The sequence below is a fragment of the Ambystoma mexicanum genome, chromosome 8 (genome assembly GCF_040938575.1).
Source record: "Ambystoma mexicanum isolate Mex_15411 chromosome 8, UKY_AmexF1_1, whole genome shotgun sequence".
Classification (NCBI taxonomy): domain Eukaryota; kingdom Metazoa; phylum Chordata; class Amphibia; order Caudata; family Ambystomatidae; genus Ambystoma; species Ambystoma mexicanum.
In genome coordinates this window covers 628553371-628568234 of record NC_090929.1, presented here as the reverse complement: position 1 = coordinate 628568234, position 14864 = coordinate 628553371, and the positions used below count along the sequence as shown (strand labels likewise).

The 14864-nt window shown below is 49.4% G+C and overlaps 1 protein-coding gene across 12 annotated transcripts in view; it reads left to right on the top strand.

Annotated features, from left to right (window-relative positions):
* EIF4G3 (eukaryotic translation initiation factor 4 gamma 3) overlaps positions 1-14864 on the top strand; it is a 4880525-nt gene that overhangs the window by 1116284 nt on the left and 3749377 nt on the right. For all 12 annotated transcript variants that reach the window (XM_069610350.1, XM_069610349.1, XM_069610345.1 and 9 more), the window contains one exon: positions 6510-6689. In XM_069610350.1, the coding sequence (XP_069466451.1) occupies positions 6510-6689 (180 nt within the window). The remainder of the gene's footprint in view (positions 1-6509; positions 6690-14864) is intronic.

Genomic DNA, 14864 nt, shown 5'->3' with positions numbered 1-14864 from the left:
CTGGAGGCTCTGGTGTTTCCTGTATCGGCGGACTCTGCCTCTTTCCTACTGCGTTTTTTTGTATTTATCAGGCCTGCCAAAGAGTTAGGCAAGGGGGACGTAGGCTTTCCCAGGCCAGAGACCTGGTCATCGTTTCTTGGGGACGCCGAGACCCTGCACTCTGCCGAGTGGCCAGGAAAAACTTTGGGTGGCATGCTAAAGTGCACTTGGGCAACTATTTGTAGTGACACATTGGTGGCTGGATTTGCCATAGTGGAAACTGAGAGCTTTTCGAGGCCTCTTTCCTCCCCAGAGAGCTCTTTCGGTCCGTTTGGATGCGAGGATATTAAATGCGAGTCCTCCTCGGCGGGGGGGCGTGGCCTTCTGACCACCGTGCCCATCCAGGTACTGGACACGTCCTGCAGGGGGAGGAAAGATGGAGTCAGACTCCTCCCCCTGAAAGGCCCGCGGTTGCCAGGCCTCACTCGGGACCGTTTGCGGGGCAGCCATTGCCGAGAGCGGACGTGCCGAACTTCGCTCCTCCCCCAAGCCGGCTCGCAGCGTCTGGTCCGCGCTCCCCACGGGCGCATGCCCCCTCCTCTCCCCCCCCCCCCCACCTCCGGAGGCCATCGGGTCCCGGAGCTGTGAGGGTTGGGGCCGCGGGCGAGGGAGCGCTGGCTCGGTGCCGGCGAGAACCATATCCGAAGCGGAATGCAGGGGCACCGGAACGAATTGGCGCAGGCGAGGGAGGGCTGGTGGGGCTCTGTCGAGGTCCGGATCCGACGCTGGAGGCGAGGGACCAGGTACGTGTTGATGCGGGCCCTCTGTTTCTGTTTGACTTGTTTTTGGCTCCGACGCAGGCGGCGAGGGACCAGGTACATGTTGATGCGGGTCCTCTGCTTCTGTAAAACTTGTTTTTGGCGAGTTTATTGAAGTTTTGGACATTTTTGCTGTGGCTTGTTCGAAAAAGTCTTGTTTTGAGCGGGCGATTACTGTTGTTGCTGCTGGAGGTTTTAGATGTTTTTGTGGCAGACTCGGCAGATGGTGTGGATGTGCACTACGTAGTTGTAGTGTTTTCGCTGCAGGGCGTGGGCACGCGCTTCTCAGCTGGCGGCCCTCCTCTATTTCCACGGGTTCGTGGTCCATAGCCGTGGATGGTGGGCGCGCTGGCGTTGGAGCCAATTCAGCCACTTCAGCCATGCACAGACTACCACAGACTGCAACCCTGCAGCCAACTCCGCGGCCGAGTGAGGTTTTTATGGGTCCACCCACAAAGTGAAGACTGGAAACTGTAGAGAGACTCCGGTCTCTGAGAGGAATGGAGTGACTGCCACAGACTGCAACTCTGAAGCCAACTTTAAATAATTATTGGGGTGCCATCTTGGTTAAGCGCTCACCTCTGTATTGATAATAAGTGGTGTTCTTTTCCTAAGACTTGTCGAATAATTAATCAGGGGGGTGTATATATTTCTAGTGACTGTGTTTGAACTTGCTTGACATATTAGTGCCAGTGTATTTTTACAAGTGTGTTCTTAAATAAATAATTATATACTTTTATACCAAAGCTCTGGTCAGTGTTTGCTTGTGCTACTGTATTTGTGTACCCAATGTGTATACTCTATATACTGCCTAACTCTTCTTGAGAGAAGTCTGACTGCTCAGCCACAGGTACCAGGTAAATCTGGGTGGTACAGACTGCTATCAATTGGGTTTACTACTAACACCTGTAGTCTTAAACTTTTTTGCAGTGGTCCCTAAGGGAACTGCACAGGTGTCTGCCTAACATATAGCACTTACGCTTAATCGCTTTATATAGAGAAAATATACACCCAATATCACCCAACCTGTGTTGGTACTCATTTATCGACCTCAGAAGGATGAAAGACTGTGTTGAGGCGTTTAAGAACAGACTAAATCAGTGACTCACCCCCTGAAGTGTGTCTGAAATAAACCTGTAGTGAGTCTAGCAATTTTTGACACATTATTTGGTATTCCTATTCTTTCTTATTTAGGGTCAGGGCTGAAAGTGTTCGAGTTTTGGCACTCCTGTTCTTATTTTTCTTTTTTTTTAAGGGTCCTGAACAAGAAATCCAGCCACTCCAGAAGTAAAGAGCCACATGGTGCTGGCCACAACCCAGGAGCTTGCATTACAATTTTATTTTTATTTTAGAGGTCACAAGGGAGACCACAGAGGATGCATTTGCGACCTTTGGCGACCCCTAAATGATGTCCCTGTATTCAGCAGGGGGTTGGGGGAGTGGGAGTTCAGGATTGGGCTGAGTTGAGACGGGAGGGGGAATAGGGGAAGATGCACCACTGACGAGTTGGGGTTGTCGGGAGGGGAAGGGGGAGGAGAAGCCACTGGTGCAGGCAGAGCACAACACATGAACGAAGGGAGGCGGTCCAAATACATATCACGGAGCATGGCAACATTAGAGCCACGGTTGGCCCACCTACCTGTGTGGGAACACATTGAACTGAATTCTAATGGCGACACTTAATTTATTACCTGGAACGTGAGGGGGCTCAACTGCCCTAAGTGCCGGAAAGTCCTGTAATATATGAGACGCCACCAGATGGGATTTGCTCTCTGACTGGAGACTCCTCTAACGGCAGAGACCGAGGCCAAATTCGGGAAGACCTGGGGCTGCCATAGGTATTTTTCCTCATACTCCTCATATGCAAGGGGAGTGTTTATATTGATACATAGCTCAGTGGGATTTCGGCAAACCAAGGTCTTAAAGGACCGGGATGGCAGAGCATTAGTGGTCCATGGGATCATCTAAGGGAAATTATACACCTTGGTTAGTTATTACGGTCCTAACCAAGATGCAACAGAATCCCTGGAGTGGATAGAAAAACAACTAGGGGACATACCCGAGGGGGAGATAGTATGGGCAGTACTAGAACCAACTCGAGACTGCACCGGAGGGTCCTGTGCCCGAATACCAAGGGATCCAGTAAGCTTCAAGGTATGCTCTTAGTTTGGGGGATTGAAGATGTGTGGAGGGTAAGAAATCCGGAAACGCATTAGTTTACGCATCAATCTGCCCCTCACAACTCAGCATCTAGACTAGATTTCTTCCCGATGTCCCAAATGACTCTGGGTCCAATCACTGATGTAGATATATTAGCCAGTACACTGTCGGACCATGCCCCCGTCCTATTAACTGCTAATATAGTCGGACTTGGAAAGGCAAGACCTCTCTGGAGGTTTAAGAGTGAAGGACACACTTTTTAGGGATGGGCTAACGGCAGCCATTGACACATATTTTGAACTCAACGAGGGGTTAGTGGAATCAGTAGGTACTCTATGGGAGGGGTTTAAGTGCGTGATCCGAGGGGAGTGCATAGCGAGAGAATCTGGGATCATAAAGCAGATCAGGAGTGAATTGGCCAATAAGGAGGCAGTTATTCGCAGCTTGCAGGATGCCACCCCTACATGGGCCCAACAAGCAGAAATCATGCAAAGGCTCCAGGAGTTTCATACCCTGGCACAAAGAGAGATAAAGTACCTGTGGGGCCGAACGGCACCCCGACAATATGGTGAAGGCCAAGCACCAGGACGGTCACTCGCTAGAGCGACCAGCATGGGAGGTCATGAGGGTAGTATATCGGCGATAGCTGACGAGAATGGGGCGGACCAGTTTGAAGATTTGAGAATAATTCAAGAGTTTCAGAAGTTCTACACAAGTTTGTTCTCTACCCAAACACAAGCTTCCCAGGCAGATATAAACTCGTATCTAGATCAGGTGGGGTTATATTGGTGCACAGATGAGCAGCGGGAGTGGATGAACCGCCCGCTGACGCTGGAGGAGGTTGCTGGAGCAATAGGGGCTCTACCATCAGGGAAATCCCCTGGTACAGACGTGTTCACAGCCGAATTTTATAAACTTTTCGTAGATAAATTAGCTCCCTATCTGCTGCAGATATAGCAACAAGAGGTGGGTACAGGGAGACTATCAGATTCCCTCAGAGAGGCGTTAGTGGAAGTGCTGCTTAAACCTAAGAAACCGGGTAAAGACTGCTCGTCATACTGTCCGATATCGCTCATCAACCTTGATAATAAAATACTGCCCTAGGTTCTGGCGACCAGACTGTCACCGCTAATGTCAACGATAGCTAGAGTAGATCAGGCAGGTATTATCCCAGGACGATCAACGGCATACAGGCTAAGGAGAATGTTCCGCCTAATGGCGGAAGTGCCGCAGGACGAACCGGTGGTGGCGGCTCTGCTTGACGCTACTAAAGCGTTCGACTCAGGCGAATGGCCATTCCTGTTTACGGTCTTGCAGCGACTGAGCCTGTAGGAATTGTTAATTTCCCTAATATCTTTACTCTACAAGGATCCGGTGGCAAAGGGGAGAATAAATGGGCAGGTAACAGAACTGATTACACTCGAGCGAGTAACACACCAGGGATGCCCACTAATCCCCCCTTCTATTTGCCCTGGCGATGGACCCGCTGGCCGAATGCATCAGGGAACTACAAAGGGGGGTTAGACTACACACCCACAGAGTGGTAATGTCGTTATATGCAGCCGGCATGGTGCTGTTTATACAGGATCCCAACGCAATCTCGATGCTATTATGCCAGATGTACAACATTATAGTGACCTATTGGGTCTTAGAGTGAATGCTAGCAAATTGATCATATTTCCCTTGACAGATAAAGTAGAACAGTTCCAGGATAACTTGGGATTCCAGTGGGACCTAAACCAAACTCGCTACTTAGGGATAATTATAGCCAGAGAAGAGGAGGTGGTATTTGACAGCAACTATATGAAAACTCTGGAAATAGCCAAAGCGGCAATAAATACTTGGCGCTCTCTCCCACTAAACCTCTATTGCAGGATATCAGTGGTTAAGTTGACCATACTTCCTAGATTTCTCTATGTATTCTTAAATGCACCCGTGACAGTACCGAAGACATACTTCAGTGATTTAAGATCAGCAGTGACACAATTCATTTTGGCAGGCAAATAGGCAAGAATATCCTGGGACAAACTTACTGCACCTGTGCGAGATGGTCCAGGGACATTATGTATTGCAACAATATGGAAACTAGATGGTGTACCATGCAAGGAAACCGAGGGGGAGATGGACAAATGTGGGATGCATACACGCTTTATTGATCAAACAATCTGATAATGAAAATGAAGAACCTTCCTTGCCACAAAGAACACTCCAACAAACCCAGTATGAAAGAGATCCCACCACTACATAACCAAGTTCTCTAATGTAAGTAAGGAATGGGCATGCTCATCCGATACTAAATAGCACCAAGACCCAGACTGTGTGCTACTTGGAGCCTGTAAACCGAGGTGCAACGGCCACCGCTGGACCAACCAATACGGACCGCCGTGACTAATTCAAAATGATAAGGAACGTTTCAGACTGAATGCACCGGGTGGAGGGGAGGGATTGTAGGGAGAATTGCATATTTGTTGATTTGTGTTGTATTAAATACCAATAGAGAGAAGTTTTAAAAAAAAATTAGAAGAGTTCAACAGAACGTGGCATACATCTTAAAGGGAATAGTGACATTCTGTGATTTTGTGGCAGGCTATCTAAAATGCTGGTAGGTCTGCCGGCATAGTAACTCACTTGACCGGTGATAGCTGCCTTGCACTTATTTCGTTCCCAGGCCTCTTGTTTTTTCAGAAAGTACCCAGAATGCCCTTGTATCTTGGTAAATATGTTTTTATGAAAATACGTGAAAAGAAGTAGAGGGCTCTTGTACCCTAATATTTCTCTACTCGAGCAATGATAGACAGATGGCCTTTGATAGCATTCTAAATCCTAGGAAAGATGAAAGGAGTCGCCATGGGAGGCATTGGAGAGAGTTTTTTTAATTTATAGCTGGCATTTTTGCATTGCTAAATTTCACCCTGGAAATGTCATGTTATTCATGCCTGGATGTATTTGCAAACCACACACATTGGGTGTTTAATGGAAAGACATTGTGGTGGCTTGTTACTCTACACTGCTGACAACCTGGTACGTGAAATATCCAAGAGTTTCTTTTTGAAGGGAGAGTTTACTTTTTTCACAGCAGATGTAGTAAATCCTTGATACCCAAGAAGAGGGCGACCACTCCGAAGAGTATGTCTTTAAGTGACCATTATTATAAAATGTGACCATGTCAAGTTGTATACATTTAGACGATTTAAACCTTTTGAAGTAATGGGTACTTGCCTCTTCGCAACATTGTGTTCATAGATAAGACACATATTTGATAGGGCAGTGCCCCAAAACCTTCAAATAAAAAGGTACCATTACATTCTTTGAAACACACCACAATCTTTATATGACCCGTGTGCTTACTACTGTGGTTCTGCTCCAGTGAATTATACTTTATCCCGTAGGGTTTCATGCAACGCAGTGTGATAAGCAAGTTGTTTTGTGCATTTTAAATTCTTCTACTTTGAAAAAATTGCATTGGTGCAGATGTTTAGTAAGGGCTACGTTAAAATATTTGAAATGTTGCGTGGAAATTTGGAATTTAGTAATTTTCCCTTCAATCTGCAGTTTTTCCAGAGGCCTCAATTACAGCCTCCCCGTACCGCCATCCAGAACAGCAGTCCGACCATCCGCCCTGGGGCTCAGGCACCGACAGCAGTGTACCAAACCAACCAGCACATCATGATGGTGAACCACCTGCCAATGCCATATGCAATGCCTCAAGGTCATCAGTACTGTATACCACAGGTAAAAGTGATTATTCTTATGGTAACTACACAATCCATTAGCTAAGAGCACACTTCCACACAAGATAGCCAAGTGCATCTTTATTGTGCTACATTTCTTCTTACTAAAAGTAATTTAATTGTGGCCACCTGGCCTTATATTTGTAAAGCAATGCAAATTTATACTGCGCAACGTTGCCATTTTGGCAGACGTGTTGTGCTAATATGGTAGACTACAATGTGCTAGTATGGTTAACATGACTCCCTGACCTAATTTCAAGATTTAAATTTTGAATCCACACAAGGAAATATCTGTCTAAGTGTCCACTTTGTCTTTTGCATTGAAAGGCCCACAGTCCGTCAACTTTTCAATGTCGGACAGAATGGAATTTTCGAATGGATTGTGTCCTCCAACGTATTCCACACCTTTAACATGTAATGTGCACAGCTGTGCACTTCAGAAACTTTTTCTGCAGAGGGCGCCCTGGGTCGATGTCCTTCGAAGGCCTCAGTCGAGGGCGACCGTACTGGATGATATAAATAGGACGCACGGTGCGCGTAGCCTCAGTTCCGTTTTTTCTGCAAATATGTTGCTTCGTTTTGCTCGGCGCGCCTCGTGTGTTCATCATTACAATGTCTTTCTCTTCCACCCCTCCGACTCCGCGCCCTAACTTGAAGACCTGCCGGGACTGCAAGTCCAAGATGTTGCTCACCGACTCGCACTGCATTTGTTTGTGGTGCCTGGGCGAGTCGCACGACACCGACAACTGCTCAAAATGTCAGTCGCTGACTGCCAAGGCCTTGTGGGAGCAGAAGGGGAAGCTTCAGGCTGGTAGGGGCTCTAAGCCTGTTAAGTCCTGAACGTCCAAGTCCAAGGGGGGTTCCACCGACGACTTGAGAGGCCACTCTCCGCATCGGAAGGAGTCCCTGGGATTTCGGTCCCGGAGTGGTTCCTGCCATTCTTCTTCATCATCCCGGCACTCTAGGAAGCGCCGTCACTGGTCGCCTTCCCTGTCCTCCTCGGAGGATGGTGCCTCGAGGATGGTAGCATGCCCAACGAAGTCTTCGTCTCCTGAGGGATGGGCAGCGTTTAAAGAACAAATGTTAGCGATTTTTCAATCGCAGTGCACGGGTCCGGTCGCGCCTTATAACGAAGCCGGCCAGGATCGTTCTCGTACCACGGCTCGCACGCCTTTGGGCTCGGGTCCGCGATGCGACTCGCATCGGGAGCCTTCGAGGTCCCGTACGGACAAGGATTCGAAAAGTCGCAAGGGACATGTCTCTAGGTCTCGGTCCTCGTCCCCTGCAAGACTTCAGCTACCTACTGAGGGCTCGATGCCGGCGTTGACTCGGTCGGCGCCGTGTCCGTCCGACTCGGACGTCGACACCATACCATCGTACTAGCCCACGGCACCGTCGGCACCTGTGTCGACGCCGAAGCCTTCGGCGCTCACGATGTCGAGGTTGTCGACGCTCGCGGCGTCAAAGCCTTCACCGCTATCGGCGCCTTGGGGAATTTGTTCTCGAAATTTGCCTTTGGAGTACCCGGATCTCGTGGATCCTCCAAGAAAGTCTACTGGGAAGTCTGTGCGGCCAGTTTTGGCCTCCAGGCCCTTCTATGTCTCCAGGCCTGGGTTTCAGCCCCCTCTGGATGACATTTATGAAGAGGAGGAAAGGTCTGAGTTTGAGGACCCTGGTGAACTTGATGAGGCTCCACTTTTTTCTGAAGAGTCAGTTGGAGGAGTTGAGGCAGACCCTTCATGGTGCCAGTGGGTTAGACACTTCTCCGGAAGTGGAATTCGGTAGTCCTGAGCCTGGGGCCCATGCAGAGTCTTCATACAGGAGGCTCATGGCGAGGGTCTCGGAGTATCCGGGCGTGTCCAGTCCTCCTGAAGACTTTGTGCAGGATGACCTAACCGACATTTTAGATCAAGGTCCGTCCTCTGACCCTGTTTTGACATTTTATCTTACCTTGCAGAAAAGGGTGGCAGCTGCTTGGCAGTCCCCGTAATCTCTTCCGGCGGTTAATACATCTTTGACTAAGAAATACCGCCCTTCCGTTAGCGACCCCAGCTATTTATCTACTCACCCCACTCCGGAGAGTTTGGTGGTGCAGGTGGCCACGGCCACCTCGAGGCAGGCGGTGTATCCTACGATCCCTCCAGATAGGGACGACAAGCGATTTGACGGTTGGGCCCGGAAGGTATTTTCTGCCGGGAGCATGGCCTTGAAATCCGCCAACTCCACGTGTGCCTTGGCAAGGTTTTCACACACTCTGTGGAATTGTTTCTTTGGTGGCTGAGCATATTTCCGAGGGGGACGAAAGGGATGGGTTCCTTGCTCTCGTGCAGGACGGCAAGGATGCCATGTGCGAATCCCTTCAGTCGGGTTTGGATACGGCTGGCAGCGTTGGCCGATCCTTGGCTGCGAGCACCGCTATACGCAGATTTGCGTGTTTTTTAAAAATAAAATGTGTTTATTAGGTTTTGAACAACTTAAAACCACAAAGAAAGGCAATAACACTGCATCATATGCAATTGTTCTTTTTAACGTCCCTCCGGTCCCAGCCTCCCCTCCCCCCCAAGACCACTGATTGTCCATCAGTTCCGCCTATACTGGACAACCATCATGGGCTGCCCGCGTCATCAGAGGTAGCTTCATACTCTCTATGGTTAAGTAACAGCACCGTGAGTGCCACCCACTGGTGTAGGTCTTCGCTGGTGTCCAGTGTCTGTTCGCACAGTGCATTCTCCCAAGCCCCAGTTTTCGCCGACACCCATTTGTGAAGGTCTTCCCACCACAGTACTACGCTTGGGCCCCTAGCACTTTTCCAACCCAAGGCAATGCGTCTCTTTGCTAAGATATACATCAATTCTTTGAGTTTATTTAGGGGTTTGTTCTTCTTGCTTCTTTTGTATCTGCCCAGTATACATGCCGCAGGTGTTTGCACTTCCAGTTCAATGTTAGCTTCAGCCACTTTTGCAGGAATCTGTGTCCAGAAGGATTTTATCGCCTGACATCCCCAAAACATGTGCGTCATTTCCACGCAGGGTTCGCTGCAATTAGGACATACGATAACACTCGCCCCTTTGAATTTGGAGATCACCCCAGGTGTAAGGTACGCTCTATTGGTGATGTAGAATTGTATGAGCTGCACTCGGGCATTCCTAGAGACCTTTTTGTGATAGTGGGAGATGTGTTCCCATTCCTTTTCGTCAAATTCCAAGCCCAATTCATGTTCCCATTTTGCTCTGCTTTTGAGATCTTGTTTGGTTGTGCTGTTCAGTAATGCTTCATAGAGTCTCGAGGTCTCATGTTCTCCTGCAGCTGCATTCAGCATATTTTCAATGGTCTCGTGCCCAGTTTCTAAGTTCTCTGCCTACGGCCACCCGTCCGTGAACCTGCGCACCACTGCTCCGTGGAGCAGGAACTGTCCTGTTGGCAGCCCAGAGGTGGTGTGCAGCTCGTTGAATGTTGGGATCCCTTGGTCATTCACCAGGCCCCCTAGGGTAGCTACTCCATGAGGCTCCAGCCCATGCCTTACTTCTTTCTGTCCCCAGGGCCTGCCTGCCATGATCGCTGCTATAGGGATCTGCGGGGAGTATGGGTCCTCCAGCTTCACTAATTTGCAGGCTCGTTTCCAGATCAATAACCAGAGTTTCACCAGGTAAGGGCTATTTTGCGTCGCTTTCGCTGGAACCCAGAATAGGTCTCTGAGTAGCGTTTTGGGGAGAGCCAGTTGCAGGAGTTGGGTGTCAATTGTGGGCTCGTCTGCCATCCATTGTATTACGTGTTTTAATAAGCCTGCCAAGTAGTACAGTTCAAAATTGTGGATTTTCAGACGACCTCTATCGAAGGGTCGTTGTAACACTTCCAGCGCAACTCTGTGTCTGCCTCCCTGCCAAAGGAATCGTCTGCAAAATTTGTTTAGATCTGTGAAGAAGCGTGGGGGGATGTTGAATGGGACATTGGTAAAATGATGCAAAAGTCGGGAAAGCGCCACCATTTTTAGGAGTCCAGCTCTTCCTGGCACAGAGAGCGGCAGTTTAACCCAAAAGGCCATTGATTTCTCTAGGCTATCCCTGGCTCTTACTGTGTTTAGAGCGTGCTCTATTATGGGGTCTTGGTGAATAGTTAGCCCTAAGTATTTGAAGGATGCAGTCTTCCACTGGAAAGTCATTGCGTGGAGACTATCGCCTTCCTCCCTACTCAGGGCAGCCAGGGGGTAGAGGCAGGATTTTTCGTTGTTAATTTGAATCCCTGTGTATCGATGGAACCCCTCCATTGTTTCCAGGATATATGGTAGCGTGTGTTCTGGGTTGTTTAGGTACAGGAGAGTGTCGTCCGCATACATCGACACCATGGGGAGAGCGGGCAACCCTGCCGTGTACCCCTGTGGAGGTACCATTTGTCGGAGAATGTTTTGTTCGTGCGCACCCAGGCCGTGGGGTCGGTGTATGTAAGTTTAGTCCACTTTAAGAAGGCTGGGCCTATCCCCATCTTAGCCATGGTGGCGTATAGCCATTCCCATCCAACCGAGTCGAAAGCCTTAGTGTATTTGTATTTTATTGATTTATAAAGCGCCTTACGCCAAAGCGCTGTACAAAGAACAACATGATACATAAAAACATGAACGATAAACTGTGGAAGCATAACAATATGAATCAATCAAACAACAAAACAATGGAAAGAGCAATTAACTGAAAGGGGAGGGGGAAGGGAGAAGGGACAGGTTGGGGGTGGAGTGAAGGGGGAGGAGGGCAAGAGGGGGAAAGGGAGGGAGGAAAAGGGGGGTAGAGGAGGGGAGGGAGAGAGTCCGGGAAAGAGAGAAGAAGGGGGGAAGTAGAAGGAGGTAGGGGATTCAAGGAGGAGGATGGAGAAGAAGAGATTTCAGGGAAGTGCGGAATGAAGGGAAGGTGGGGGAAGAACGGATGGCAAGAGAAAGGGAGTTCCAGTGTAAAGGAGCTAAAAGCTGGAAGGAGCGAAAACGGGAGGAGGCACAGGGAGGAGGAGGTGAAGTGAGAAGGAAATGGTCAGCTGATCGGAGGGAACGGGAGGGAGAGTAGAAGGAGAGAAGGGAGGAGAGATAGGGTGGGGCAAGACAATGAAGAGATTTGAAGACAAGACAGAGAAATTGAAATTTAAGTTGTGAGTGAAAAGGAAGCCAGCCAAGGTAGGAGAGAGAGGAAGAGATGGAATCACGGGAGGTAAGGAGACAAAGGGTGCGTACAGCAGAGTGGTAGATAGATTTAAGAGGGGCAAGGTGAGAATTAGGGAGTCCAAAGAGTAAGGAAGAGCAGTAGAAGAGGCGGGAGAAAATAAGGGAGGAGATTAAGAGTTTAGTAGCATGGAAAGTGAGAGAGGGGCGGATTTTGCGAATATTGAAGAGGTGGAAGCGACAGGAGCGAGAAGTAAAGGAGATGTGTTGGGAGACAGAAAGAAAGGAGTCGAAGAGAACGCCTAGGTTGCGAGCCCGAGAAGAGATGGGGAGATTGGAGGGAAGGAAGTGAATGAAAGGGGGAGGAGAGGGAGGGAGAAGAGAGTTAGAGGGAAAGAATAGGACTTCTGTTTTGTCGGTGTTGAGAGAGAAATCGGGAAGACATCCAGTTCTTGATGGCAGTGAGGCAGGACGAGAGCTGTAGGTGGAGGTCAGTTGAGAAGGAGAGGAAGAGTTGAGTGTCGTCGGCATAGCAGTGGTGAGAGATGCCAAACGAGGAGATAACGGGCAATGAGGGAGGTGTATAGAGAGAAGAGAAAAGGGCCAAGAACAGAGCCTTGGGGTACGCCATACTCAAGAGGGTAGTTAGGAGAGGACCGACCACCCCAGGAGGCTGTAAAGGAGCGGGAGGAGAGGTAAGAGGATAACCAGTTGAGGACGGAGTCTTTGAAACCAAAGGAGGAGAGTGTGTGAAGTAGGAGGGGGTGATCAACAGTGTCAAATGCTGCAGAGAGATCAAGGAGAATAAGGATAGAGGATTGTTTAGCATGACGGGCAGTAAGGACGCCACTGCACATTTCTCGGGTCTGCTATTGGTGTTATAAATAACATGGTGTAGTCTACGTAGGTTCTCAGTGATGGATCGCCCTGGCACGTAGCCCGTCTGGTCCTGGACCAGCAGAGGGACTACCCTACGCAGTCTTTTTGCCAATAGTGCCATCAGGATCTTGTTATCGGAGTTCAACATGGACAGGGGCTTATATGAGCCACACTCTTCACCATCCCTGCCAGGTTTCAATATAGGGATGATGACGACCTCCCTCATGGAGTCTGGGAGGGTGCCCACCTCATACGCTTCATTGAACACTCGGGCAAGAAGCGGTACCAGAACGTCCTTGTAAGCTTTATAAAACTCCCCAGGGAGCCCGTCAGTTCCTGGGGCTTTCCCGGTTGGTAAAGATCCAATGGTGACCATCACCTCCTCCGAGGTTATAGGTTCATCAAGGGCTTTGGGTAGTTGGGCGTCCAGTTTGGGTAGTTTGTCTAGGACATCATCAATTTCAGTGTCCCTGGGAGATGGGGTGCTGGCGTAAAGGTCCTGGTAAAACCCGGTGAACACAGAGTTTATTCCCGACTGGGTGTGTACCGCAGCGCCGTCCGGCCCACGGACATGGCAAATGGGAGTCCTGGGGGTTTCCCGCTTGTAGAGCCAAGCTAATAATTTGCCTGGTTTATCTCCGAGGGCATGGGTTCTCTCCATATGTCTAGTATAGCTGAGCTTCCCCAATTTATCCCAGTACGTTAAGCAAGCTTGTCTAAGCTCGACCTTCTTTTGTATGTGTTCTGGGTCTAGGGGCCTAGTCGTCTGTACAATGAGTGGAAGAAGGTTGTAGCATTGTGGTTGATTAAGCAGACCTCCGTGCCCTCTATTGATCCATGGACCAGAGCCATCCTGCCTTCGTCGTCTGTTTTTTTTGTGTATTAGTTTAAAGGGGATGATGGGAGCAATCCAGATCAGGACGCCTCCGGTGTAGGTGGAATAAGAGGAGCCTATCAGAGTCCCTCTCCAGATCTTGGCTAGAGTTTCCAGCTTTCGTGCGTCTAGATGTCTCTTGCAGCAAGGCAATCCCGACCTTGCTCCGTTTCACTAGGGCATGGATGCGGCGTTGTTTGACATAGCTGTCCATAGCCCTGACATTCCATGATATAATTCTGATCTTGTCAGCCATGAGTTTTGAGTGTCCAAACGTTCGCTAGGGTGGCACCTCCGGGGGGGGTTCCTCTTCTGGCATCGGCCGTGCCCAGTGGTCTTGTCTTTTCCCGGAAAAATTCCCCAACTATAACCCCAACTCCCATATACCCTCCCTCCTCCAACGTTAGTCTCCTGTAACAAGAACTGTCCAGTGAGGTTTCCCTCGCTATGACTACCCTGTTTCCGCTCCATTCGACCAAGTAGTGATCTCATGGCGCCCTATGGGCGGGTTAAACCCAAAAAAAGAGGAACTTCAGGGGGCAGAAGAGTTCCGCTGCAGTTGTTCACGTGTCAGTAGCAGTCCAACCTCAGCACTGCTCCTGAGGATAATCAATCCTGCTGTACATCGGTGTGAGTTCAGCCTGTTTGTGTGTTCTGCGCCAGATATTGGCCTTGCATGTGGTCGCTTCAGGTAAAGGTCAACGTGGCTTGGACCCCTGTATTGTCGAGATCTGGGATCTGTTCCCCGTCCATCCATTCTCCAGCATAGGGTCTGGCATGCATTCACATGCTCATGAATATTCCCCGTCGTCAGGCTGGGAATCCTCAGTAAAGAAAAATTCAGTTTCGTTTCTGATCTGTCTTTCTTAGTAGTAACCAATCACTGGTCTCTGGGTCATACTGCCCCCAGCCAATGACTGCCCGCTCCCTAAGCCCCTCCCCCGGCAGCCATCCTCAGATTTTTACCGCACGTTCAAGTGTTGGGAGTCCTCGTGCTATAGCTCTCGAGCTTTTACTGCGTTTTCATGCTTTTTTTCGAAGAGATTTTCTCATTTTTCGGTTAAATCGAGCCTCCAGCTCCACCGTTCTACTTTCGATCAACGGGGACCCGTTTCGGAATTTTCTACGCCCCTCAAGGGTGAAGTTTTCGTCGAGTTATGCTTCTTGGAGGATTCCAGAAGATGTGAGGCCTACCATGGACATGGCCCAGGACAAGGGAAGCTCGACGCCCGAATCCAAGCTGTTCAGGAACTGCCCTGGATGCGGGTTACAGAATGTTTTCAAGG